At 51.4% G+C, this 27,999-nt stretch overlaps 2 protein-coding genes and 1 long non-coding RNA gene across 7 annotated transcripts in view; 2 read left to right on the top strand and 1 right to left on the bottom strand.

Annotated features, from left to right (window-relative positions):
* The window catches only part of ITGA5 (integrin subunit alpha 5), a 34,807-nt gene extending 20,730 nt beyond the window's left edge, over positions 1 to 14,077 (top strand). The window contains exons 13-30 of the mRNA XM_007518141.3: positions 731 to 922; positions 1,132 to 1,177; positions 1,326 to 1,427; positions 2,656 to 2,711; positions 2,956 to 3,110; positions 3,421 to 3,558; positions 3,689 to 3,756; positions 4,602 to 4,752; positions 4,858 to 4,950; positions 5,087 to 5,166; positions 5,316 to 5,396; positions 5,515 to 5,620; positions 5,843 to 5,995; positions 9,554 to 9,640; positions 9,739 to 9,852; positions 10,466 to 10,567; positions 11,386 to 11,508; positions 12,642 to 14,077. Of these exons, the coding sequence (XP_007518203.1) occupies positions 731 to 922; positions 1,132 to 1,177; positions 1,326 to 1,427; positions 2,656 to 2,711; positions 2,956 to 3,110; positions 3,421 to 3,558; positions 3,689 to 3,756; positions 4,602 to 4,752; positions 4,858 to 4,950; positions 5,087 to 5,166; positions 5,316 to 5,396; positions 5,515 to 5,620; positions 5,843 to 5,995; positions 9,554 to 9,640; positions 9,739 to 9,852; positions 10,466 to 10,567; positions 11,386 to 11,508; positions 12,642 to 12,725 (1,931 nt within the window). The 3' untranslated portion in view covers positions 12,726 to 14,077. The remainder of the gene's footprint in view (positions 1 to 730; positions 923 to 1,131; positions 1,178 to 1,325; positions 1,428 to 2,655; positions 2,712 to 2,955; positions 3,111 to 3,420; positions 3,559 to 3,688; positions 3,757 to 4,601; positions 4,753 to 4,857; positions 4,951 to 5,086; positions 5,167 to 5,315; positions 5,397 to 5,514; positions 5,621 to 5,842; positions 5,996 to 9,553; positions 9,641 to 9,738; positions 9,853 to 10,465; positions 10,568 to 11,385; positions 11,509 to 12,641) is intronic.
* Positions 918 to 27,999, bottom strand: LOC132539499 (uncharacterized). Its single transcript, XR_009550831.1, has 3 exons — positions 26,781 to 27,999; positions 2,630 to 2,741; positions 918 to 1,215 (listed from the first exon to the last, which is right to left on the bottom strand). It is a non-coding gene; the product is annotated as an uncharacterized LOC132539499 (long non-coding RNA).
* The window catches only part of ZNF385A (zinc finger protein 385A), a 31,336-nt gene continuing 21,616 nt past the window's right edge, over positions 18,280 to 27,999 (top strand). For 2 of the 5 annotated variants that reach the window (XM_060195206.1, XM_060195207.1), the window contains exons 1-2: positions 18,280 to 18,414; positions 26,264 to 26,400. In XM_060195206.1, the coding sequence (XP_060051189.1) occupies positions 18,405 to 18,414; positions 26,264 to 26,400 (147 nt within the window). In that variant the 5' untranslated portion in view covers positions 18,280 to 18,404. Of the gene's footprint in view, positions 18,415 to 25,219; positions 25,238 to 26,263; positions 26,401 to 27,999 lie in introns of those variants that run through there. The other 3 variants (XM_016186028.2, XM_007518142.2, XM_060195209.1) reach the window with 2 other exon arrangements.

The following is a 27,999-nucleotide window of genomic DNA, read 5'->3' on the forward strand; positions in this document are numbered from 1 at the left end:
ACAGTCAGAAACCAAGAGGACAGATAGAGAGGAAGAGAAACAGAGAGACATCTGCAGCCCTGCTTCACTGCTCGCAAAGGTTTTCCCTTGCAGGTGGGAGTTGGGGGCTTGAACCTGGGTCCTTGTGCTTTGTAACATGTGTTCTCAACCAGGTGCACCACCACCTGGCCCCAAGGCCTTTCTTTCTCTTCTTCTCTATCTCTATGTCCCTCTCTGGCTCCTATCAAAAAGAAAGAAAGAACAAGGGAGAAAATAAATAAATTGTCGGAGCTTCTCGCCAGGTTGGGCACATACATTACAGTGAGTGAGGACTGGGGTTCAAGCCCCTGGTCCACACCTACAAGGAGGACATTTCAGGAGTGATGGAACAGAGCTGCAAGTGTCTTTCTCTCTCCCTTCCTATCTCCCCTTCCCTTTCAGTTTCTCTGTCCCTCTCCAAAAAATATTAAAAATAAATAAATAAATGCCACTGGGAGTGGTAGAATTGTGCAGGCAGAGTCCCAGTCCCACGCTGGTGGCAATAAATAAATAACAGACCACCAGTGACTTCTCAAGCAGTGGGCATGAGTGGAAACTATAATCCCAATGTCTAGGTTTGGGGGCTTGGAGAAATTAGAACATGGAAAATAATTGATTAAAAAAAAAAAAGTTTGTGTCCTGGGGTCTAGCAGTAGAAATATACACTCCTGATTTCTGGCCTGCTGACTGGTGTGTGTTGTGTGTCTTACAGATGTGGCCATTGGGGCTCCCTTTGGTGGGGAGACCCAGCAGGGAGTGGTGTTTATCTTTCCGGGTGGCCCCAGAGGACTGGGCTCTAAGCCTTCCCAGGTGCTGCTGCCCCTGTGGGCAGCCGGCCACAGCCCTGATTTCTTTGGTTCTGCCCTACGAGGAGGCAGGGACTTGGATGGCAACGGATATCCTGGTGAGTTATACCCACCGCCACCCCGCCCCTTTCGCTTTAACACTATCCTTCCCCATATCCCCTCAAACTTCTCGGTGCAGTTCTGAAATACGACCACCAGATGGCGCCGTCATCTCACTCTTGCTTTCTTAGACCATGAAGGGGTTAATCCGGAAAGTTCTTGTTTTGAGTCTTACTGTATGTACAACGGGTGGTTTCTTGACTTGCAGATCTGATTGTGGGGTCCTTCGGTGTGGACAAGGCTGTGGTTTACAGGTATGAATTCCACAGGAGTTTGTGGGGTGGGAGGCCGCCTGGAAGAAGTGGGAGTGCGGTTGGAAAATCAGCACAGATGGCAGCAGGGGCCTGGGCATCAACTTCCCACACCCAGGTTCCAGAGGAATCCCAAACCCTCTCTTGGCAGGGGTCGCCCAATTGTATCTGCCAGTGCCTCCCTCACCATCTTCCCTGCCATGTTCAACCCAGAGGAGCGCAGCTGCAGCCTGGAGGGGAACCCCGTGGCCTGGTGAGTAGGAAATGGTTGAAGCTGAATCCAGGATGCTAGAACAGACTTAGAAAAGGGGTAAAGGGGCCAGGGAGATCGTGCAGTGGGCATAGTTTTGGATTCTCAAGCATGAGGTCCTAGTATCCCAGCTGCCAGAATAATGCTCTGATTCTCTCCCCTTTTCATTAAAAATAAATAAATAAACCTTGACTGGGGAGATAGTGCAATGGCTATGCAAAAGACTTTGATGGCCTGAGGCTCCAAAGTCCCTGGTTCAATCCCCAGCACCACCATAAACCAGAGCTGAGCAGTGCTCTGGTTTTTCTGTATCTTCCTCTCTGTATCTCTCATTAAAAATAAAGTAAAATATTTTTTAAAAAAATAAAAATAAATTGCAGCTGGGTGGTGGTGCACCTGGTTGAATGCACATGTTGTCATGTGCAAGGACTCAAGTTTATTTTTTTTTAATATTTATTCCCTTTTGTTGCCCTTGTTGTTTTATTGTTGTCATCGTTGTTGGACAGGACAGAGAGAAATGGAGAGAGGAGGGGAAGACAGAGAGGGGGAGAGAAAGACAGACACCTGCAGACCTGCTTCACTGCTTGTGAAGCGACTCCCCTGCAGGTGGGGAGCTTGGGCTGGAACCAGGATCCTTATGCGGGTCCTTGCGCTTTGCGCCACTTGCGCTTAACCTGCTGCGCTACCTCCTGACTCCCAAGGACTCAAGTTTAAACCCCCTGTTGCAACCTGCCGGGGGGAAAAACTTCAGAAGCAGTGAAGCAGTGCTGCAGGTGTCTCTTTCTCTTTCCTTCTCTGTCTCCCTTTCCTTCTCAACATCTCTCTGTCCTATCAAATAAAATAAATATCTAGAAAATAATAAATCTTTAACAAAAAAAATAAAGAAAAAAAGAAAAAAATTGGGGGTGGGTGGGTAGTGATGCACCTGGTTGAGCACACATGTTACAGTGCACAAGGACCCAGGTTTGAGCCCTGGTCCCCACCTGCAGGGGGAAATCTTTGCAAGTGGTGAAGCAGTGCTGCAGGTGTCTCTCTGTCTCTCTCCATATCACCCTCTCAATTTATGGCTATCTCTCTACCCAACAAAGAAATAAAATTTAAAATAATTTTTAAAAAATTTAAAGGGAGATGAAAAGGGGTGTCCTAGTTGGGGTCTGTAGATGGGGGGTGGGGGAGTGGAGTGCCTGTACCAGTCGGATACTCACCAACTTTCCTCTTGGTCTTCCTCCAGCATCAACCTCAGCTTCTGCCTCAATGCTTCTGGAAAACACGTCCCCGACTCCATCGGTGAGGGAGCCTGCTTGACTGTCTTGGGCACTGTGATGAGATGGAGGTCAGGGAGGTATAACACAGAGTCCAGTTTTGATCCCTGGCACCAGTATGCCAGAGCAATGCTCTGGTTCTCTTTCTCCTTAATAAATAAATAAATAGAAAAGGAGGTGGAAGGGGTGGGGGCCCCTATACCTCCCTCCTCTCTGTATAGACTAGGAGGGAGAAGCAGATTCCTCTTAACAGATGTGACTGGCTGTAGGCTTCACCGTGGAGCTCCAGTTGGACTGGCAGAAGCAGAAGGGAGGGGTGCGGCGGGCACTGTTCCTGGCCTCCAAGCAGGCGACCCTGATCCAACCCCTGCTCATCCAGAACGGGGCTCGGGAGGACTGCAGAGAGATGAAGATCTACCTCAGGGTATGCCCCCCTCCCCTGGGCAGTGGGCACAAGTCTGGGAGTTAGGCCACCCAGAACTGGGGATCTCTCCTAAAGGAAGAGATTGGGAGATGCCGGTGATGGGTGTGGGGCTTTGGGGGCTGTGGAAAGGGGTCCTTCTGTCAGAGGAGCCAGGAACCAGGCAGCCAGGGTGTCAGAAACAATTTGGACCAGCAGGTCCTGATGCCTGTATTCTTGAGAGACTTGAAATTGGTTATGTGAAAGGCTGAGGAGCAGGGCCACCAAGTCCCTGGTATCTCCTGACTCTGGGCACTTTCTCCTCTGGCAACAGAATGAGTCAGAGTTTCGGGACAAACTCTCCCCAATTCACGTCGCCCTCAACTTCTCCCTGGACCCCCAAGCCCCTGTGGATAGTCATGGTCTCCGACCAGTCTTACATTACCAGAGCAAGAGCCGCATAGAGGACAAGGTGAGGATGGGATGGGAGTGGGGACCTGGATGAAGCAGGCCTGGGCACCTGGGGTGGGAGGAGGCTGGGGGAGGAGCCCACAGCCCAGGAAGGATCTAAACGGCCCCCTCAAGGCTGCCCTGCTCCCCAGGCCCAGATCCTGCTGGATTGTGGGGAAGACAACATCTGTGTGCCAGACCTACAGCTGGAAGTGTTTGGGTAAGTGGAGGCTGACATTGGGCCAGGAATTCAGGTGCCAGGCAGTGGGACAAGTGCATCTTGGAATCACCTGGATCCTGTAAAATTAGAATAGGAACATGCTAGGTGGCTGTGTGGCCTTGGAAAATTACTCAACCTCTCTGAGTTTTACCTGCATCTGTGTATCTATGGGCACTTATTGGTTTCTCTGGCTTCTGGGAAGGTTAAATGAAACCAACTACATAAAGCATCTAGCCCGATGCCTGCCATAAACTTGGAGCTGAGTAAATGGGGTCTATTCATATTCTTTTTAAAAATTTTTAAATATTTATTTATTTTCTCTTTTGTTGCCCTTGTTTTATTGTTATAGTTCTTATTGTTGTTGTTATTGATGTCGTTGTTGTTGGATAGGACAGAGAGAAATGGAGAGAGGAGGGGAAGACAGAGAGGGGGAGAGAAAGATAAACACCTGCAGACCTGCTTCACCGCTTGTGAAGCGACTCCCCTGAAGGTGGGGAGCCGGGGTCTCCAACCGGGATCCTTATGCCGGTCCTTGCTCTTTGCACCACACGCACTTAACTATTCATATTTTTTAAATATATTTATTTATTGTTGGGTAAAGACAGAGAGAAATTGAGAGAGGAGGAGGAGACAGAGAGACACCTGCAACCCTGCTTCACCATTTGTGAAGCTTTGCCCCTGCAGGTGGGGACCAGGGGCTAGAACCCTGTAATGTGTGCACTTAACCAGGTGCACCACCACCTGGCCCCGGTCTATTCATACTCTATGATGATGATTACTATGGTCCATTGTCCTGGTTTGAGGATTAATTCCCCATCGTCCCTAACCCTGTGTGGCCCCTCCAGGGAGCAGAACCGTGTGTTCCTGGGTGACAAGAACGCCCTGAACCTGACTTTCCACGCCCAGAACGTGGGTGAGGGCGGGGCCTACGAGGCAGAGCTGCGGGTCACCGCTCCTCCTGAGGCTGAGTACTCAGGACTCGTCAGAAACCCAGGGGTGAGAAGGGTCCCTTGGGCTGGGCTTGGGGGAGACACTGTAGAGCTTCAAGGTGGGCACTAAAACCTTACCTGCACCCACCACCACCCCCACCCTCACCCGCAGAACTTCTCCAGCCTGAGCTGTGAGTACTCTGCAGTGAACCAGAGCCGCCTCCTGGTGTGTGACCTGGGCAACCCCATGAAGGCAGGCGCCAGTGTAAGTCTGGGGCGGGAAGTAGGGGGACCATTGCCAGGCTGGCCAGAGCAGAGCTGGGGGGCGGGGAGCAAAGGGAAGGGTGGGCTTGACGTGAGGCAGATGCCCAGTCTGACAGCTTCCTGCGTCTGTCCTGCAGATCTGGGGTGGCCTTCGGTTCACAGTCCCTCATCTCCGCGACACCAAGGAAACCATCCAGTTTGACTTCCAAATTCTCAGGTAGGGAGAAAGTGATACAATGCTGTGGCTGAGCTGGAGGCGAGACCCAGATGGGTGGGGGTGTGGGGACCTGGGGGCAAGGCTGCGTGTTTAAGGGGCAGCACCTAGAGGGTTCAGCATCACCTCATTTTCTCCTCCACCTCCCACAGCAAGAATATCAACAACTCGCAAAGCGACCTGGTTTCCTTCCAGCTGTCCGTGGAGGCTCAGGCACAGGTCTCCCTGAACGGGTCAGTGTCCCGGCAAAATGGGGCCCCTCTGGATGGGGAGACACCTGTAGCAGAGGGTGCACGTGGGTTGAGTTTCTTTCAGAGTCTCTAACTCCTCCCTCCACCACTAATTCCATAGTGTATCCAAGCCTGAGAAAGTGACCTTCCCAGTGAGCGACTGGCATCCCCCAGACCAACCCCAGGAGGAGGGCGACGTGGGCCCTGCGGTCCACCACGTGTATGAGGTGAGGCCAAGGGGCGGGGCCAGAGTGGCTGGTGGGGGTGGAACCAGCATGAGTGGTACCACCTCCTAGGCTGGGTCTCTTCTCAGAGGACTAGTCTCCAGTAATCCTGGCTAGAGAGATTCTCCTCTTAGGAGACAGGAGACTCGGGCAGAGTGGAGGGGCCACAGTGACCCGGTGAGTGTCCCCTTCCTTGTCGTGATGACTGTGCTGTCCCTGCCACAGCTCATCAACATGGGCCCCAGTTCCATCAGCCAGGGCGTGCTGGAAGTCAGATGCCCTTACGCTCTGCAAAACCAGTCACTCCTCTATGTGACCAGAATCACAGGACTCAGCAACTGCACCACCAGTCACCCCCCCAACCCACAGAGCCTGAAGGTAAAGCTGGGCTGGGAGGCAGGGGTAGGTTCAGAGGACAAACGCTTCTGGAAGGGGATTGGGATGTTTGCAGATACTTCAAGAATCTGGGGCGGGAAAAGACTTTTTTTTTAATTTTTAATATTTAGAAACTGAGAGGCAGAGAAACCACAGCACCAAAGTTTCCTTCAGTCCAGTAGGAGCTGGGCTTGAACCTGGGTGGCACACATGGCAGAGCAGAGCACTGTCCAACTGAGCTTTGCTGGCCCTTTGCATTTTAATCAGCTCTGGCTTATGATGGTGCCAAAGATTAAACCTGGGATTTCGGAGCCTCAGGCGTGAAAGTCTCTTTACATAAATAACCATTATGCTATCTACCCCTGCCAAGACTCTTGGGAAAAAAGTTTTACTTATGAAAGAACCCAAACATCACTGCAGCATATGTGATGCCAAGGATCCAAACTGAAACCTCATACTTGCAAGTCTGACACTTCACCTACTGCATCACCTCCCAGACCTCAAAAAAGACTGAGATATTTGTCCCTTAGTTCTTGCCCTCAAACACTCTTAGGTCCCAATACTGTACCACCTTCTCTGGGAAGTCTTCTTCAGACCTATCCCCTCCTGAGTCCCAATGCCTATTTAAAATTTGTTTACTTGGGGGCCAGGCAGTGGCGCACCGGGTTAAGTGCATATAGTGCAAAGTGCAAGGACTGGTGTAAGGATCCCAGTTCAAGCCCCCTGGCTCCCCACCTGCAGGGGAGTTGCTTCACAAGCAGTGAAGCAGGTCTGCAGGTGTCTATCTTTCTCTCCCCTTCTCTGTCTTCCCCTCCTCTGTCCATTTCTCTCTGTCCTATCCAACAACAAAACAATGGGGAAAGATGGCCTCCAGGAGCAGTAGATTCATAGTGCAGGCACCGAGCCCCAGCAATAACCCTGGAAGCAAAAAAAAAAAAAATTTACTTATTGACAATATTTAATTAAATGAGAATCAGCACTGTTATAGTTTCAGGTAATACCACATCCATGAAAATTACACCTTAGTGGAGGGTAACACACAAGGAACATTTAAAAGAGAGAAAGATTAACCCATGTCTGCAACCTTGGGAGAACCATGGTGCTTTGCAATGGAAGGACTTGAGATTCAAATCTCTGGTGGTGGGAATGGTATTATACCCCTGTGGACATGTAATTTTGTAAATCAATATTGAATCACTAATAAAAAAAAAAGAGAGAAAGGAAAATATGTTGAAAGTGATGAAAGTTTGGGGTTGGATACATGACTCCACAGGCTGAGTGGATGCCTTCCATGTGTGGGGGTTCCAGGTTCCATTCTCAGTACTGCATGTAATGCATTTAATGAAGAGGTACTCTGGTGTGTGTGTATATATATTATAAAACAAAGAAATTCCCAAGTTGGGGATTGAGTGGTGGTGCATCGGGTTAAGTGCCCACATTACACTGTGCAAGGACCCAGGTTCAAGCCCCCGGTCCCCACCTGCAGGGGACAACTTCACAAGTGGTGAAGCAGGGCTGCAGGTGTCTCTCTGTCTCCCTCGCTCTCTATCTCCACCTCCCCTCTCAACTTTTCTCTGTCTCTGTCCAACAATAAATAAATAAATATATTTTTTAAAAGCAATTCCCAATTTCAAGCCTCCAGAGAGAGAGGAAGAGAGAACTAGAGCATCACTCCGGCACATGCAGTGTTGGAAATTGAACCTCATGCTTGAGAGGCCAACACTCCATCCACAATGACACCTCCTGAGCAGCTATCTCTTCTCCCTCATTTTTTCTGTCTCTCAACCTCTATCAAAAGGAAGGAAGGAAGGAAGGAAGGAAGGAAGGAAGGAAGGAAGGTGGGCGGCAAGAAGGAAGGAGGAAAACTATAAGTGACCACCTGGAACCGTAGAGCCCTGCAGGCACCGAGCTCCCGTGATAACCCTAGTGTAAAAAAAATAATAATAACTAATTAGTTAATCTGTAAAAAGCAACAAGGAAGAGGCCTGGCGGTAGCACAGCGGATTAAGCGCACATGGTGCAAAGTGCAGGGAGCGGCCTAAGGATCCCAGTTTAAGCCTCTGGCTCCCCACCTGCAGGGGAGTTGCTTCACAGGTAGTAAAGCAGGTCTGCAGGTGTCTATCTTTATCTCCTCTCTCTGTCTTCCTTTCCTCTCTCGATTTCTCTGTCCTACCCAACAACAGCAGCAATGACAACAATAATAATAAATACAACAACAGGATCAACGAAAATGGGAAAAATGGCCTCCAAGATCAGTGGATTCCTAGTGCAGGTACGGAGCCCCAGCAACAATCTGGAGGCAAAAAAAAAGCAACAAGGATTGAAGAGACAGCTCAACATTAAAATGCAGGACTTATATCCCCAAGACTCCAGAGACCCCAGATTCAATCCCCAATACTACCATATTTCAGAGTTGATCAATGTTATGATCTCTCTCATATAAAAATAAATAGATTTTTTTTTTTTGCCTCCAGGGTTATTGCTGGGGCTTGGTTCCTGCACCACAAACTCCTGAAGGCTATTTTTTCCCCTTTTGTTGCCCATGTTGTTTTTTATTGTTGTAGTTATTATTATTATTGTTATTGATGTCATCGTTGTTGGAAAGGACAGAGAGAAATGGAGAGAGGAGGGGAAGACAGAGAGGAAGAGAGAAAGATAGACACCTGCAGACCTGCTTCACCGCCTGTGAAGCGACTCCGCTGCAGGTGGGGAGCCGGGGGCTCAAAAACGGATCCTTTGGTCCCTGCGCTTCGTGCCATGTGCACTTAACCCGCTGTGCTACCACCCGGCCTCTCTTTTTTCTTTTTTTTTTTGAACAGTTTTTTTTATATTTATTTATTTATTCCCTTTTGTTGCCCTTGTTGTTTTATTGTTGTAGCTATTATTATTGTTGTTGTTATTGATGACATCGTTGTTGGATAGGGCAGAGAGAAATGGAGAGAAGAGGGGAAGACAGAGAGTGGGAGAGAAAGATAGACAACTGCAGACCTGCTTCACCACCTGTGAAGTGACCCCTGCAGGTGGGGAGCCGGGGGCTTGAACCGGGATCTTTCAGCCGGTCCTTGTGCTTTGCGCCATCTGCGCTTAACCCGCTGCGCTACCTACCGCCTGACTCCCTTTTTCTTTTTCTTTTTCTTTTTCTTTCTTTCTTTCTTTCTTTCTTTTTTTTTGTGTGTGTGTGATTAAAGTTAAGTGCTAATATGCTGGGGGTAGGGGACTAGAAATTGTTTAAGTTGAATCATCAGAGAAAATCTGGAATTGAACTGAAACCTGAAAGACTGGGTGAGCTTCCATCTAAATACTTAGGGAGAAGCATTTCAAGGAGAGGGAACAATCGTGCAAAAGTCCTGAGGCAGGGACAGGGATTTAACTGTTTACAGAGCTCTGTGTAAACTCCAAGGACCAAGTTTAATTCGCTTCTAATGTTAATTATGGGCTTGGTCCTCTGCCATAGAAGGTAGATAGATGAAAGAATACTGTCTAGAATGCTCTGAACCCAGATGCAGACAGACTTAGAAGGGACAACAAGGGGAGAGGTAGATGATCTCCTTCCTTGTCCAGCTGGATCCTGAGGTTCCCCAGAACCACCTGCTGCAAAAACGGGAAGCTCCAGGTCGAAGCACTGCCTCCTCAGGGACTCAAGTCTTGGTAAGTCAAACTGGGAATGACATCTGGGCCCAAACTTCGCGTGTCTGGTTCTCAGAGCCACCAAAAGGACAGGCCTGCAGCCTCTTCTTTCTTCCCAGAAATGCTCAGAACATAACTGCTTCAAGCTGCACTGTGAGCTGGGGCCTCTGCACCGTATGGAAATCCGGAGTCTGCAGCTGCACTTCCGGGTCTGGGCGAAAACCTTCCTGCAGGTAATGTAGCCTGACTTCCTTCTGACGCATGACCTTCAGGCCTGAATGAATTGCCCCATCCCCCCTTTTTTTTATCACCCACAGCCCTGCACTGAGTGAATGAAACCCACTCCCTCTCCCTTCCCTCGCCTTTATTTGGACAAGGTTGTGAGTCCCTAGCGCCACCTACTGGCCCTTCTGGGAGTGACAGTTGTCTTTTTCTGGTCCATTTAAAAGAGGGAGGGTAGAGGGGAATATAGACAATGATATAGAGAATGATGGGGGGGGGGGGAAGATGAGTCCAAAGGAGAGACAGGCAGACAGAGAAATAGTCATGAGTGACCATTTGTTGAGCGCACACTATCGGCCAGGCATTATCCTGTGTGTTTAACCTCCATTAATGATTCAAAAAACAATTTTCTAATTGAGCATGTAGTCATTTAATTATACATTATTTCTCCACAATTATTCAATTACACATTTATTATCTCCTATAAGGAACGTAGAAAGAGAGAGATAGAGAGAGTCAGGAGAGAATGAGTCCAAAATGGAGAAAGATCACAAGCAGAGCCAGACTGTGGAGAGCCCCGTGCGCTCCCAGAGGACTGCTCTGAGCCTCTGCCCCCACCTGTAGCTGGAGCACCAGTCATTTGACCTGAAGTGTGAAGCTGTGTACCAGGCCCTCAAGATGCCCTACCTAATCCTGCCTCGGGAGCTTCCCCAGAAGGAACTTGAGGTGAGTTCTGGACCTGAGGTCTGGCCCCAGGAAGATTGGTCCTGGAATAGGATCAGGGCTGGTTTATTATTGTGACAAGGATTGATTGAGCATCTGCTGTGTACCAGGCACTGCCCTAGATGCCAAGGATAGAGTGGAAAACAAGAGGCATGGGATAGCTTGGCTCTTGGAGTTCATAGTCCAGTAGATGATAATGACTGTGACAAGTGCCAGGATGTTTTTGAGAGCACCTTACAAGGGCACATCAGCCCAGTCTTGCAGTCAGAAGATACTTCCTTGACGAACAACTAGGACTTATCAGGCTAACCAGTTATGGAAGGAGTTATTTCCTGGGCAGAGGGAATTACCAGATGTAAAGACCCCAAAGTAAGAAACAGTGGTGCACTTTGAGGCCAGACAGTGGCACAACCAGTAAAACATGCACAAGAACCTAGGCTCAAGCCCCCCAGACCCCACCTACAGATGGAAAGCTTCACAAGTGGTGGAACAGACTACAGGTGTATCTCTTTGTCTCTCACCCCTCTTTCTCTATCTCTCTCATAATGGAGAGGGGGAGAAAAAAAGGAGGGGGAATGACTTCCAGGGTGGCAGATTCATCATGCAGACACTGAACCCCAGCAATAACCCTGGTGGCAAAATGATAATAGTAATGATAATGATAGATAGATATTGCATAATTTAGGAACTTCTGAAGTTCAAAATTCTTTCAGCCCCAAAAAAGTGAGAGGATGCATCCAGGACCAGTGGTAAGCAGGATCCAAGTGTAGGGTGGGAAAAACAAGTGAATATTGAGTGACATCTCCTAACTTCCTCCCTAGGTGGCCACGAATGTGCATTGGATCAATGCAGAGGGCAGCCAGGGCGTCCCACTGTGGATCATCATCCTGGCCATCCTCTTTGGCCTCCTCCTCCTAGGCCTGCTCATCTACATCCTCTACAAGGTCAGCTGTATCCTACCCTTGACGACCACCCTCTCATCAGGCTCTGCCCTTGACCCAGTAAAGTCCTAAGTCTTTCCCTCCAGGCCAGTTTTTCAGCCATGTGACCACCCCCCACATCTGCCCTGACCACATGCACCCCATTCTACCCCTGCCTGCATGCCTGTAGGATTCTCTCCATCACACTGCTACTAGCCCCTGGCTTAGAAACAGCCTCTTGACTTACACTGATGTGTCTGCCCATCTTTGCAAGACCGCTGTTACTCACAGGGGGCAGATATGAATTTTGTACTGTCACTTCCTCCAAAAACCCACAGCAGACACCACTAGGAATTATACCCTAGAGGGGAGTTGGGTGGTAGCACAGTGGGTTAAGCACACGTGGCACAAAGCACAGGGACCACTGTAAAGATCCCAGTTTGAGCCCCCAGCTCCCCACCTGCAGGGGAGTCGCTTCACAAGTGGTGAAGCAGGTCTGCAGGTATCTATCTTTCTCTCCCCCTCTCCGTTTTCCCCTCCTCTCTCCATTTCTCTCTGTCCTATCCAACAGTGATGTCAATAAGAATAACTACAACAATAAAACAACAAGGGCACCAAAAAGGAATAAATAAATAAATAATTTTTTTTTTTTTAAAAAGAATTATACCCTAGAAGTGGGTCCAGAATCATTCTCAAGAGACAGCCACTATGAGGAAGTCAGATTTGGTGCTTGAGTTCAAACCTGTTTTCCATCGCTGACTTAAATGTGTAATGAGGGGAGAGTGGGTGGGGGTCTTAGGTGCAATGAAAGATGCTGCTCAGGGCTGGGGAGAAGGCATAGTGGTTATGCCAAAAAAAGACTTTCATGTCTGAGGCACCAAAGTCCCAGATTCAATCCCCAGCACCACTATAAGCCAAAGCTGAGGAGTGCTCTGGTGAGGGGGAGGGGGAATGGGGACAGGAGGGGAAGGAAGGAAGGAAGGAGATGTTGCTCTACTGACCTCACCCCCAGATTTTTCCCTCCTGGCTTATTGGGCTGTTTGAATTTGTAAGATGGAGAGATTGGAGGTTAAGTTTTTTAATATTTTTTCTTGGGAAACTATCTGGAAAGAAATGGGACCAGGGCATCTCAACTCTCCCTTCTTCCTCTTCATTAGCTTGGATTCTTCAAACGCTCCCTCCCTTATGGCACTGCCATGGAAAAAGCTCAGCTCAAGCCTCCAGCCACCTCTGATGCCTGACTCCTCCTGACCCCAGACTCCTGATCCTGAAGACCCAGTGCCCCCACCTCAGTCTGCTGACAGGGAGAGGAGCTGGGTGCTTCCTGAAGGTGCTGAGGGCTGGAGAGAAACTCCTCTCTCCAGCCCAGAGACATACTTGAAGGGCCAGAGCTGGGAGGGTGAGGAGCTGGGGATCCCCTCCCCCCATGCACTGTGAAGGACCCTCGTTTACACAAGCCCTCCTCATGGATGGGGGAGCTCAGATCCAGGGACAGAGGCCCCAGCCTCCCTGCAGCCTTTGCATTTTGGGAAAAGTTTCCTGAAAACAACTTGGAACCACAACTGGGGAAGCCAATCTCACTCAGTTCTCTGGACCTGACCTGCCACCGGGACTTCCTGTCCAGCTCCAACCTGCAAAGCTATGTCCTCAGCCTTGCCAGAGATTCCCCCAACCCCCTCACCAAAGAACCTGAAGCCTGGGGAGTGAGGCCTGGCAGCTCTGGACAGGTCCCACCCTGGTGGGGCAACAAGGAACACTAACTGTGGATGCTCCAGCCTGAGCTCAGGACAGCTTCCAAACAAGGATCAGTGCTGGCCCAGACCCAGCTCCATGGGGAGTCAGAACTCTCATGGGTCTGGAGATTGAACTGGGAAATTCAGACACAATAGCCTGACTTGGTCCATCCAGGACTACCTTTCAGCCAGCTCCAGACCTGGGCCTACAGGCTCCATCCGCCCCTGAAAGGAAGGAGTCAGGAATCGTCCTGGAGCCTGAAGGAGCCATGATGGCAGATCATGGCCTGAATAGACATAGACCTTCCCAGTTCCCTGGAGAAAGGGGCGCCCGCTGACCTGGGCCTGCAGGATTTGGGTTCTGCATGCCAGCTGCACTGATGCTGCCCCTTCTCTCTCTGTCCAACCCTCCCCTTCACCTTGGCTCTGGACGCCCATGACTTATTTAAACTCTGTTGCAAGTGCAATAAACCCGGCCCAGTGCCCCCACTGACCAGAGCTGGAACCTGTCTTGCCCCCCACTCTTTCCAAGCCCCTTCTGGAGCCAGATGGCCTGATGGGTAGGACATGCCTGTTTCTTCACAACTTTTTTCTACTGGGAGCCAGGAATATGCCGCCACCACCCCACCCTCAGGAACTGTGGTGCTTGTGTGGGGGCTTCTCTAAGGTGAAAGAGCTGATGGGGTGGGGGGAGAAAGGAAGGGTTGAGGGCTCTGCCCGTCAGCCCTGATGGCCAGCTCTGGCCCCTAACACCTCAAAAGTCAGGAGTCCCTTCTCTGTGGGGTTGAGGATAAATAAAACAAGCATACAAAGGGGGGAAGCTCTGGCTGGGGAGACAGCATAAAGGTTATGCAAATGACTTTCACGCCTGAGGCTCTGAAGTTCTTCCCCAGCACTACCATAAGCCAGAGCTATTACCCTGGTGGTAATAATAACAATAATAATAATAAACAAAAAGGGAAGTTCAAGCTGGAGGAAGGGGGGTCATGGTCCATAAAACTCGCTTGGGCTTCCCCAAGTCAGACTCATAAAATGAATCTGAACAATGACAAGTCCACAGAACTAGATCTGAACAAAGTCAACTAGATCTTTGTTTTATTATTATAACCTCAGCTGGAGCTGGGGGTAGACAGCATAATGGTTATGCAAAGAGATGCTCATGCCTGAGGCTCCAAGGTCCCAGGTTCAGTACCCCAAACCATCATAAGCCAGAGATGAGCAGTGCTCTGGTAAAAAAAAAAAATCCTCAGCTGTTAGACATTAGGGGTGCTAAATACTTTACATACTTTATTTAATTTCTGTCAGTCTTATGAAGGAGACACTACTGATCACATTTATCCAAGAAAAAATTGAGGTCCAGAGAGGTTATGTAACTTGCCCAAGATGACACAGGGAGGGCCAAAGCAGAGTCAAATGCTGCCTTGTCTGATTGTGAAAAACCCTCCTTCTTCGCTGACGTACTCTTGTCTTGAGCATTTGACAAGAGAGCAAAGTGAGGGAGCCCCTCAGGGTCACCTGTCTCTTGAGGGTTGTCCCAGTGTGCAATGAGAGGAAGGAGAGGATGCTGGGAGAATGGGACCTTTTGCGGCAGATGTCCCTGTCACGCTAGACTAGAATCCAGCCACCAGAGGGCAGCATAGTTACAGATTTCTGGGAATTTGGGGACGGGAGGGTATGAAGTTGACCTTCCTCTCCCCCCCCCCCCCCCCCGCACCCCCAGTTAGGACTATTCTTGCAAATATAACCTGTAAAAGAAGAGGAGCTACTGGGGGTAAAGCCTGATGAGGCAAAGAGTCACCTCGCATTCCCAGGGCTGGCAGCTGTGTCAGCACAAGACACTGGGAATTCATTCTCACAGAGAAATAAATTCCAGGTTTCCCCTCTTGGGGAAAGGATAGGAATACTATGAGCCCAAGCACAGGGCTGGGTTAAGATTCTTCACACTATTGCAAGGTGGGGATGTGGGGGGGGGGGGTGGCTGTGGAAGGGACGGAATGTGTCTGTGTGGTGGCATACCTTTGAGTCTCGGGTGTGGCAAGCACCCTCTGAAGGGTGCACAATACAAGGGACTCACTGGGGGGCTCAGCAGTGTCATGGGCAGAATCTCACACCGACCTCTCGGGCCCTGAGCTGTGATTCTCAGGCTAGGTGAAGTTTCCCTCCCAAATGGCCGAGTCCCTTCCAGAAAAAATCTGCCTCCCATCATGAGACTTGAGTGAGCCAGAGGGACTTAGAGGTGTGTGTGTGTGGGGGGGGGTTTGAGGGATGAGCCCTATTCTTGTCTCTGCTGGTCGAGATGGAAGTGAAAGAGGCCCCAGAAAGGAACAGAGCAGCTGGGGGTGTGGGAGGGGGAAGGGGCTCAGGAGAGGCAGCTGGCAGGCGGGAAGCTGATCTGGGGGTCTCAAGTTTCTTGACATCAATTAGAGCAGCCGGCCTGGGCTCATTAGTAGCCCCGGGTGCAGGACTCATCAATAATGAATTCACCCTGCACACTGCCCCCCCAATTGCCTGCAAGGTCACCCCGCCCTCCAGCCAGCTGCCTTCTCTTGGTCTCTACTGAGACCTCCCTGCCTCAGAGCTCCGAGGGGCAGTGTAGGGGAGTGGACCAGGCCCAGAACAAAAGGGCCCCCCAGTCAGCCATACCTGAGGCCCCCAGGCTTCTTCTCAGAGACCACCCACAAGAAAGACTGAGAGAGATAGGGAAGATGTTTGTGGAGACTGGGTAAAGGTGCAGTGGGGGTGAGGGGAAAGCAGATGTGATTTGGATGGAGATGGGCTGATTCTCCCCAAAACCACACCTGGGCAGCAAGGCTAAAGTCCTCTGCAAACTTGGGGCCTTTGGGGCAAGAAGGGACGAGTCATTACACCCCAGCATTCTCTTGCCCTTGAGCTAGAACCTCTTGGCAGGTGCAGAAACATATTTTTTTAATATTTATTTTATTTATTTATTTCCTTTTGTTGTCCTTGTTGTTTTATTATTGTCGTTGTTGTTGGATAGGACAGAAAGAAATGGAGACAGGAGGGGAAGACAGAGAGGGGGAGAGAAAGACACCTGCAGACCTGCTTCACCGCCTGTGAATCGACTCCTCAGCAGGTGGGGAGCCAGGGGCTCAAACCGGGATCCTTATGCCTTATTGCAGGTCCTTGAGCTTTGTGCCACCTGCGCTTAACCCGCTGCACTACAGCCCGACTCCCTAGAAACAGATCTTTTCTTCAAAACAGATCAGAGTGATGGAGTCAAGAGACTGCTGAGGCCCAGAGAGGAACCTGAACTTCCTGTAGCTTAATCAGCCATCCAGTCTCACTTTTCCTCCAACACCTGGGAATACCAGTTCCCAGTCCTCTTCCCCTCCCTAGACTGTTCCAAGATTCCAGTCCTGCCACCCCTCCACTGACCTCTCCCTGCCTGCCCCCACCCTCCCTACAGGTCCAGGTAGCAAGTCATACTTCCTTTCCCTCTGACTGGGCTTGGCCTGAAGCTGGCTGCTTGGCATTCTGGGAAATCCTGCCACCCTCTCACTTGGGGCAGGTACAAACAGGTCCAGGCTACAGGAGCTGCATCTTCCCCAGACACTTCACAGACTCCCAGACTCCAGTCTCTTGGGGTCCCAAGCTGCCTAGCTCCAGCCAAGTCCCCCAGTTGGCCTTTAGAAGACATTCAGAGGGTCCAAAGAAGCTTAGAAGTGGGGGAGATAGCATAATAGTTATACAAAAAGACTTTCTTTTTAAAAAATATTTATTTATTTACTCCCTTTTGTTGCCTTTGTTGTTTTATTGTTGTAGTTATTATTGTTGTTGTTATTATTGATGTCGTTATTGTTAGATAGGAAGAGAGAAATGGAAAGAAGAGGGGAAGACAGAGAGGGGGAGAGAAAGACAGACACCTGCAGACTTGCTTCACCGCCTGTCAGGCAACTCCCCTGCAGGTGGGGAGCCAGGGGCTCCAACCGGGATCCTTACAGCGGTTCTTGCGCTTTGCGCCATCTGCGCTTAACCTGCTGCGCTACCGCCCGACTCCCACAAAAAGACTTTCATGCTTGACACTCCAGAGTCCCTGGTTCAATCCCCTGTACCATCACACACAGCTGAGCAGTGCTATGGAGAAGAAACAAAAAGGCATCTAGTGTCCTGTACTTTCACCATCAACCTTCCTTCCTATACACACACACACACACACACACACACACACACACACCTGGAAATTCTCCCCTGTCCATACAGTTGATGTTGTTTAAGATTTATTTACTTAATTTATGAGAGAGAGAATGAGCCAGAGAATTGCTCTGGCATGTGTGGTGCTGGGGATCAGACTGTGGACCTCACACTTGCAAGTCCTGTGTGGCATCACTTCCTGTCTGCCACTTTCCCCTACACCCCACCAGCCTGCACCTCCCCGGTCCTCTTCACTCCAAGTTCACTTTAGGGCTCAGGTTTTGGATAAAGGCTCCCGTCCCCAGCCCAATCCAGGTCATCTCCGCAAGGTTAAGCCTCTGTTCTGGAACCTCAGGTTGCCCTAATGATTCCCCAGACGAGCTGCTATTTCCACCTCTTTGGCTCTCTTGATCCTGATGTCTTCACTCAAACCTTCCCCAAGGATCTAGGCAGTCAAGCCCTAGCCAGAGATTAACCCGGGGTCCCATCTATAAACTCTGATGCCCAGACCCCAGATTCCCAAATCAGAGAAAAAAACGCCCCTGCATGGTCTGCAAGCCCGCCCTCCCTACCCCAGCCCAACATTCTGGTGAGGACCCCGGGGTCCCACCAGCCTAGGCCCCTTCCCTCTCTAGAGTACACAGGCATCAACCCCCAATCCCCAACCCCGTGCCCTCCAGACTTCCCGCCCTCAGGCTCAGCCCTTGGCTGCCTGGCTCCTCCATCACCTCTCGCTGGCTTCTAGATGTCACGTTCCCCCTCCCCGGCTGCGGCGACACCATCAATCCAGGACATCCAGGGAAGGCGAGCAGAGGAGGGAGGAAGCGGGCAGAGCGAGGTGCAGTCAGGACGCCCCCTCCCGGAGCCCCGGGTGCCCGCTCCCCCTCCTCCCGCCTTCACCTGCTGCGGGCTCCGCCCCCGCTCCGCCTCGCCGGGCCTCCGCCCCTCCCCCGGCTCCTCCCCCCGTACCCCAGCCCGACCAGAACGGCCCCCGGGACAGAGCGACGCGGAACCCCGGGCGCCTGAGTCCCCAACATGATCCTCGGTGAGTGGGCTCTGCGGCTCCCGCTCCAGGCTCCTGGGTACCCCTCAGAAGGTCACCCCAACCCCCCATCTCCCTGTACCGCGGTGACTGCGGCCGCCCGTCAGCGCCCGGCACCCCCTCCCCCTTCATCTGGCTCCACATCTGGGGGGGCCCCTTCTCCTCCAGGCTGCCGCTCCTCGGGGTAACCTCTAGAGAGGGGAAGGCGGAAGCAGAGCCCCGCGAGCCCCCTGCCCCATAATGAGAACATTGAGGCTCATGAATATTATATGACAGTCTACGAGGGGCGGGGGGAGGGGGCTGCCCCGTCCCGGGGGAAGTGGAGGGGAAGGGTCTGACCCAGCACCCCCTCACCCTGAGATCAGACGCTCCGACATCCTTGGGGCCCAGGATGAGCGGGGAAGGAGGAAGTGCGGGCGGGGGGAGGTGTGTGGGGAGAGGTGGGACCCAGGGGACTGGAGCTGGAGGGCCTGGGGAGCAGGAGGGGTGGGAAACTGCCCATGCCGGGCCCCTGAGGCTGGGAGCCTGTCTCTGCAGCCATCCTGCCCCGACACGCAGGGACCTGCCCCTCTCTCCCGGCACAGACAGCCTGGGCCCTTCCTCCCCTTCGCCTCCTCTTCCCCTCTCCCCCAACCCCCACTTCTGCCTGGGGCCTGGGGCTACCGGAGGGGAAGGGTCTGGGAAGAGGGGGAGGCTGGGGGAGGGGCGCCCCCTCAGGGCTGTGACAGCCCTTCAGCCACAGCCACCCCATCCTCATGACCTACATCGCAGGGAGCCCCGGGTGGGGGAGGAGAGGGACTGGCAATGCCCTGGACTCCTAGCTCCCAGCCCATGCCCTCCTCCTGGTCTCCACAACAGTTCAAGGACCTCTTTGTCCTCTGCCCTCTGCCCTCTGCCCCCTACCCTGTCTAGGCTGGTTCCTGGGCCCTGTTTGTGGCAAGACTCACACACACACATACACACACTCAGGGATACGTGGCTCCCTACTGGCCCCTTGGGGCTAGACTGACCTCAGCCCTGTGCTGTGTCCCCCTGCCCTCCACCTGCCTGGGCTGTTTGACCTGTCTTCTTTCATTTGACCTCTGAGCCCCCCCCACACACACACACACAGTGTCTTGGATTTTGCCCTCCTTCCTCCTCTTCATCTCTCCTCCTATCTCTCCTCACTCTGTCTCATCACTTGGCATCCCCCCATCCCCCACCCCCAACTGGCACTCTATCACGAATATTCTATTTGATGAATGAGTGAACAGAGGCATGAATGATTGGTTGCCTGCCTCCTTCCCTAGAGGAGAACTCCCCATCCATCCGGAGTGAGCCCCACACCAACATGCCTTGGAATCCACAGGCCTTGGACTAGGGACCACAGAGCACAGGCTCCACATTCCTCCCTCCTGTGCCACCCCTGTGCAAGGGGCCCAGGCTTGTCCACAACAGGCTGGTGTGAGCCACACCTCCACTGGTCATTAGACCCTAAAGAGGACCTTAGAGACGTGATGTGGCCTAGCCAGGACCCCACCCCAGGAAGAACGCCTGGGTCCAAATTCTCTGAAATTGGACCCCTCTGCTTTATCTCCCTAGAGGACAGTGTCATTTACTCCCTCTTGTGCCAGGCCCACAGCGGGTGACCCTCTTTAAGGAGAGAGGAGAGAGGGAGCCATCAGCCAGGGCTCAGCACCCATGCTGAGGTGTTCCGGTTCTGCATACTGACGTCTTCTGAGCACAGGGGCCTGTCCAGAAAGTGAGGCCCAGTCAGCCTGCTCAAGAGCTAGACTCCTGGCCCAGGATTAAAGTGGCCATTCTGGCCTCCAGTTACCTGTTCTGAGCCTTTCTCAGAATCTACTCCAACTAATGTGGGAGTGGAGGTGGAGGCCAGGGAGGAGTCCCTTCATGGAAGGGTTTCCCAAGCTATCCCCTGCTCTCCCTTCTCGGCCACCTCCTCTGTCCTTTAGGCCTGCCTCCACCCACATCCACCCTGGGGTTATTAGGGATGATGTTTGGAGTACTTCATAATCATCCCCTTGTTGCTTTCATCTCTGACTTCAAAGTCATTCCAGTCCTCAGCCTGCCTTCTGCCAAGATGGAGAAAATTGAGGCAGAAGAGAACAGATATTGAATTTGGTCAAAAAGGCAATGAGAGCCTCAGCCCCCCCACACACACACACACCAACACCAACACCCTTTCAGGTGTTTCTGCAGTGAGAGAAGAGACCCAAGGAGAACAAGAAATGAATTGGAGACGCCAGTCCAGACTCCAGCCCAGTTTCTCCCTGGGTCCCATAGTCTAACTGCCATTTTAACCCCGGCTGGCCCTCTGCTTTTCACCATGGTGGGTCCTAACTCCAATACCTCCCTCTCTCTGATCCTAATCTCCGCTTGGCCCAATCTCCAGACCTACACTAACTCCCAGCTCTCCCACAGCCCTTTTTCTGGCTCCTGCACCACTTCGCCAGAAACAGCTGTTATCCACATCAGCTCAAGGGGGCATTTCCATTCTTTAGCACCAGGGCTGAGACCCCAGGCAGCACTTTAGATAGCCAAGCTGTTGACGAGACTCTGAAGTGACCTGAATTTCTGGGGAAGAGAGGAAGAAAACGACCGCTTGAGACCTAGCTTGCTACTGGAAGGGGAAATCTGAGCTGAATCACCTGGCCCAAGGGTAGGTGAGATGCAGAAAGGGACAGGTGAACAACCATGCAAGGGTCTGAGAGTTCAACCCCTGTACAGGGCACTGGGAGCTGTCTTTATAAAGCAGTTGGCAGCTCCCCCACTGAGCTGGGTGGGGCTCTGGCTGCTGCAGGTAATTACTCTAATGAGCTTCCCTCTGGAGTGGCTTGCCCCAGCCAGGCCCCAGCTTCTCCCTGCCCAGCCTGACATGTGGGCCTCGAGCACACACATGTTTATACACACACACACACACACACACACACGCATGCAGACACACACACTCCACTTTGCCCTCTGTCCCCCTCCTCCAAACCCAACCCACCTGAAGCCCTCACCTACCTAGCCAGAAGCCCTGAATTCCCTACATCATCTCCAGCTTCCCAGCCTTTACTATATATAGTCCTGTCCCTTTTAAAAGATGGGTTTTATTTATTTATTCTTAATTTATGAGAGAGAGAACCAGAGCACTACTCTGGCACATTCAATGCCAGAGATCAAACTCAGGACCTCATGCTTGAGAGTCAAGTGCTTTACCCACTGCGTCACCTCCCAGGTTGCTGTATTCCTGTCTGTTCCCTCTCCTGTCCCTGATCTACCTAGCACAGGCTAGGGCAGAAAGCCCTATCTCCAGAGCCAGCCAGGAAGGTTCAAGCTCACTAGCTGTGTGACCTTGACCAGGTGACTACCCATCTCTGACATGACTGTAACTGTCTGTCTGTAAGATAGGGATGGGTTGATTTAGCAAACATCCATCGAGTTCTCTTTGTGGAGTACCAGCACTTAAAGGCATCTGTCCAGGCCTTGCAGTAGCTCCATAAGAAGGTACTGCTGTCCATGTTTGACAAGGGGCAAAAGAGACTGAGCCTCCCAGAAGCTAGTTAATCCCACAGCTAGGGAGCAGAGGGACCACCCACAGAGAGGACGGTGTGTGTGTGTGTGTGTGTGTGTGTGTGTGTGTGTGTGTGTGTGTGTGTGTGTGTGTGTGTGTGTCTTGCCTGGTATCGTCAGAAAGGGGCAAACATAATTATTCTCTGAAAAGGTGCTTGGGTGGACTAGAGAGACTGGGTGTTGTACTTTGTCATGCCTGCAGCCCAGGTTCAAGTTCTAGCACCCCATGGGAGGTGCCGTGACACTGTAGGAAGGTTTGGTGCTGTAGTTCTCTATCTCAGTGAAAACAGCAGCCCAGAGCACTGAAATCTCACATGCACAAGGTCCTGGCTTCACAGAAGGAAAAAAAAAAAAAAAAAAAAAACGAAGACAGCAGAGAACTGAGACTTGGTTGATCTAAGCCAAAAGCCTTGTTGCTACCCCGGGGGCCCATAAACTGCCATCATCTGTCCCTCTCCCCAACTCAGACCTCAGGGGATAGTGGAGTCAGGCATGTGGGGAGGAGAGAAATAAAGCCACTTCTGGTAGCCCACCTTGCTTTCTTTTCCCCTTCACCCTCCCTCTCTCTACCCCTTCCTCCCAGTTCCATTCCTTCCCATAGCCTCAGGGCTCCTGTCAGTGAGAAGGAGTCACTGGCCATGGGGAAGTGAGTGGCCCCTGACACCATTTCCCTCCGACTCCAGGGGTGTTCTCCATTTCCTCTCCTTGAATGGAATAGAAGCCTGTGCCCAGGTCTCTGCTCCAGAGATAGATTAGACAGCCAGAGAGATAGCTCAGCCTGGGAGAACACCAGTTTGCATGAATGAAGCCTCAGAGGTGGTAGGTTTGACCCCTGGCACAATCTTGTACCAGAACTGAGCATTTCTCTGGTCTCTCTTACTCTCTTTAAAAGATTTGTGGTCCAGGAGGTGGCACAGTGATAAAGCATTGGACTCTCAAGCATGAGGTCCTGAGTTCGATCCCCAGCAGCACATGTGCCAGAGTGATGTCTGGTTCTTTCTCTCTCCTCCTATCTTTCTCATTAATAAATAAATAAAATTTTTTTAAAAGATTTATTTATTGCAACCTGGGAGGTAGCACAATGGATAAAGCATTGGACTCTCAAGCATGAGGTCCTGAGTCCAGTCCCTGGCATCACATGTGCCAGAGTAAAATCCCAGTCCTTCTCCTTCTCCTCCTCCTCCTCTTCTGCTTTTTGCCTCCAGGGTTATCACTGGAGCTCAGTGCCAGCACTATGAATCCACTGCTCCTGCTGGCCATTTTTCCTTTTTTTTTTTTTTTTTTTTTTTGATGTACAGGATAGAAAGAAATTGAGAATGGACGGGGAGATAGAGAGGGAAAAAAAATTGACACTTGCAGATCTGCTTCACCATTTGTGGAGCATCCCCTCTGCAGGTAGGAAGCAAGGACTCGAACCCAGATCCTTGTGTGTGTCCTTGTGCATAGTACTATGTGCACTTAACCAGGTATACCACTCCCCAGCCCCTGTAAAACTCCAACTCTCTCTCTTCCTCCCTCATAATAAAAATATAAATATCTTTTAAAAGATTTGTTTGTTTGTTTGTTTATTTATGTGAACTATAGAAAGGATGAGGAGTGGTGCAGTGGATAAGGCACTGGACTCTCAAGCATGAGGTCCTGAGTTCTATCCCAGGCAGCACATGTACCAGGATGATGCCTGGTTCTTTCTCTCTCTCATCTTTCTCAATAATAAATAAATAAAATCTTTAAAAAAAAAAAAAAAAAAAAGGATGAGGAAAGAAAGAACCTGCCATGTGATGCCAGAGATCAAACTTGAGACCTCATGCTTGAGAGTCCAGTGCTTTCTCCACTGCACTACTTCCCAGTAAAAATAAATTAAGAAAAAGAAAAAAAAAAAAGTCAGACTAGAGCTCCCTGGGGTCGAATGGCAGGGAAAGAGTTCGCTACAGAGTGCAACTTGATTTTGACCCCAGATATGATATTTACAGGCTTTCTTTCTTTTCCTTCATCTTTTTTGTAGCTTCTTTGAGCCTCAGTTTCCTCATATGTCAAATGGAAGATACAGTATTTGTCAGCTCAGATTCTGAGCTACCTCCAAGGTGATGTGATCATACTTAGAATTCATTCCCAGGCACGTAGCAGCTTCGCAATATATTTTCATTCCGTTTCCTTTTCTAGAGCCCATCTCTCTCTCTCTCTCTCTCTCTCTCTCTCTCTCTCTCTCCTGAGATGAATGTTTGTGGGGCAGGGTCCTAAAGAGAGAGTCCAGAGCAAAGGAAAGGGGTCAAGGGTCTGAGCTGAGGTCTCCAGTGCTCCCAGGCAGGGCCAGTGCCAGCCCCAAACCAACTGCTAGGGGTGAGGGCTGGGTGCTGGGGACTCTGGGAGTGCTCGGGTTTCTGTCACCATTCCTGATGCCGCTCAGGGCTCGTTAAGGTTGCCCTGCTCTTGTGTGCCAGGCAGAAGGTGGCGGGGGAGGGGGTGCAGAGGGACAAACCTTGAGGGGACAAATCAGGAGTGGGAGATGGCCCAACTGCCATCTGTCTATCCTAACCTCTCATTTTTGCTCTTCTCTGTTCTGCTTCCTGGTCTCCCTCTGCCCGCCCCCCTACCCCTACCCCTCACCCACTCCCAAGTCTCTAGCTGTGTGTCCAGCCTTTGCCAGCAGGATCTCTGTTCTTATCTTTCATTTTGCTCTCTTCTAGTCTCTTTCTCACTTGCCTTTCCTGCTCCTGTTGTTGGTCTTAACCTTTCTCGTCCGGTACACTATTTACATCTGTCTGTCTGCCCTCCCCATCTTATCTCCCCCATCCCTTGCTAACCCTGTGGTGTGGAGGAGCAGGCGGGCATAGGGCACACAGATCCCCAGCTATCCAAGGGCCACAGCCAAGCATCCTGCCCTTCAACCCTCAAGCATCTAAAATCCAACCTCCTAGCAGCCTTGACCCCTCTCTGCCTTGGGCACCCCAACCACTCAGTCTTGGTGGTCTTGGAAAGCACAGACCCCTCTAGATCTTTCTGGACCAGCTCCCTGCCCCCAGCTGTGCCTGAGCCCTCCCTGCCCCCCCTCTCTCTAGCCTCCTATTCCCCTAATCCCAGCTCCCCCGCCCTCCCCTCTGCCCCACTTTTCCAGGACTCTGATTGGTTGATTCTACTGACTGGACTGGGGGGAGGGGGCTGGCACGAGAGGGGGCAGGGGGCAGAACCAAGGGAAAGGGAAGCTGTCAGGCCCGGGCCCCTGGGGGGCCAGGGCTAGGACACTGCCTGGGGGAGCAGGCACCGGAAACTGAAGGTATGCAAGGGGGCAGTGTTCATGGAGCAGGCAGGAAAGGAGCCTTGGGGGACCCTCTGTCTCAGTCAGGTCAAGGGAGGACAGGCCAAGCTTACAGCCTTTTCCTGGGAACCCCTGGAGCTGGCTGGGGGGGTCTTGCTGGAACAATGCAGGACGACCAGGGTTCCTCACCAGTGAGCCCCAGAGGACAGGAAGCAACTGAGGCAGGGAAAGCCCACAGGAGTCCTGGAGCCTTTGAGTCACCCCTGTGGAGCAGGTGTCTTCCTTCCCATGCCTCTGAGGGGAAGAGGAGAAGGTTTCAGGGGCTGGGAGTTGAGTGACTGGCCTGGACTTTCATTTCCCCTTGGGGTCAGAGCCTGGCATTCCCCTCCCAGTAAGCCTGTCAAGGTTCCTCCTGCAGAGCACTCCCAGGGAGGCTCCCTGTCCTCTGTCCCAGGGGACACAGGGCACCATGGGGGGAATGATAACAGATTTAGGAGAGTGGCGCCAACTGTCCACCTTCCCCAGCAAACACCACTCACCTACTACCTACCCCAGAGATGTCAACTGCTAATTAAGGGTGATCACTGGAACAAAGTCATAACTTTGGGGAGAACGTGACTCTGTAGTCATTTTAAGTCTAGGCCTCAAATGCTCCCTTCTGGGCATTGGGACTCCCTGGGAAAAACAAAACCAAAAGAAACTAGCAACCAGGCATGTGGGTGTGAGTCGTCTTAGTCCAGCAGGGTCTGGCCTGCAGAGATCTGGGCCCTTCCTGGACCTATAAAATGCCTGAAGATCTTGGGGGCGGGAGATTGGAAAAGGGGAAGTGAAAACCACCCAGAAGGGAAGGACTAGTCTGCACCCTCCCCCAGGACCCACAAGGCACGGTGCGACAGGGCTCCAAAGCCAGCAGGCTAGGGGGGTGGGGAGTGGAGTATGTGTGCCAGAGGGGGCTCACTTTGAGCATGGAGGTCCCCCTTGGCTTGGGCAGGATCCCCAAGTTTCAGTCTTCTGGCTCCACATAGTGTTTTTTCTGCCTTGCAGGCAGCCTCAGCCGGGCAGGGCCCCTCCCTCTGCTCCGGCAGCCCCCCATAATGCAGCCCCCGCTGGACCTCAAGCAGATCCTGCCCTTCCCATTGGAGCCGGCCCCCACCCTGGGCCTCTTCAGCAACTACAGCACTGTGAGTACCAGCAACCACCTTCCCCACCCACTTGTGTCCCAAGCCCTTCTCTCCCTCCCTCCAACCTACCCCTCTTCACTTAGCTAACCCCGTATCTCTTCTTGCTACCCCTCTTCCCTTACGTCTAGTCATTCACAAGTATTGTTGGCCATCTGGTCTACTATCAACAATAACCGTAATAGTTAAAGGCCTTCCTGTGGGCCAGACACGGATTGATCTAGGCATTTTCTAGGAACCATTTTATATCTTCTCTGCCGATGATTCACCCACCATCTATAGCTGTAATGAGACCTAGATTTAGGGAGTTGTGATTACAGGGAGGTGGGAGGGATGATAGGCTTGAATCCAGAAAGAGGGAATAAGCAAGGGCATAAGCATACCTGTGTGTCAGCTCCAGCCCTCTGGAACCCCAAGTTGCCTGGGTAGGATCAGCCAGGTAGACCTGAAGAGCTGGCAGAGTTGTCTGGCAAATAAGGAACCATTATCCATCCTGGAGCAGGTCAGCAACTAATAAGAGCAGAGTTTGAGGAAGATGAGTGGGAAGGAGACAGAGGCTAGAGGAGAGTGGCCATTCAGAAGGTCTTCCCAGCAGTGCAGGCTTGCAGGGTAGCCCAAAGAGTCAGACAGAGCTGGTGGCAGTGGCAACGTGAATGGGGACCAAGGGAACATGGGCGAGGTGTTTCCAAGGAAATATTGACAGGCCATGGCGACCAACCCACGTGTGTGGGGGGGGGGGGGGGAGGGAGAAGTTAGAGAGAAGAGAGTGTGAGTCAAGGATGACTCCAGGGTTCAGGCTTCTGTGATTGAGAAGAAGAAGTCACCTTGACAGTGACAGGTGACTGGAGAAGGAAACTTTTGAGGTAACAGTAGAGCATGGAGCCCCAAAATGTCCAGCATACATGTGGCCTTTGAGAGTGGAATGGAGCAAAGGGTTTGGGGGAAGTCAGCCTGATTCAACTCAAATAACCCACCGCTGGACCAAATTCAGCCCCAAGCATGTCTTGTGTGTTGCTTGTGTAGCAGGTACTGCACTTGGTGCTTCTATACCTGATCTCACTTACTCTCCACCACAGCCCAACCAGGGGAGGTCAGGAGGAATGAAGACTTAGAAGGGTCTAGTGGGTTCTCTGTGGTGGCACAGTATGTGCCTAAGAGATACACAGTGTGTGTCTAATTTGAACCCACAGCACCCGACTCTAAATAGAGTTCTCTTTATACCACAGCTGCATCCTCCAAATTCCTCACAAAGAACCAAATCAACATTTGCGTTGCACTCTGAAGTTTACAAAATGTCTTTCACATCTCAATCTGTACGGCATCTCTGTGGGGTAGCTGTTGTTTCATCCTCATTTCACAGACAAGAAGATTGATCATAAGCAAGGCTCTGTTCTGGACCTGGGTAAATGTGGCATGATCCTATCTTGAGGGAGCTTAAATTCCGAGAGAAATATTGATAGATAAGCGAGTGCAGGGATCTGCGATGCAAAGCCAGAAGAAGGGTTATAACTATTGGGGCAGAGACACTAACAACGATTCAGTTGAAAAAAAATTCTTTTTCCTTGGATCCTGGAAGGTGGTGCAATGGATAAAGTGTTGGAC

Source organism: Erinaceus europaeus, chromosome 7 (assembly GCF_950295315.1).
Source record: "Erinaceus europaeus chromosome 7, mEriEur2.1, whole genome shotgun sequence".
NCBI lineage: Eukaryota > Metazoa > Chordata > Mammalia > Eulipotyphla > Erinaceidae > Erinaceus > Erinaceus europaeus.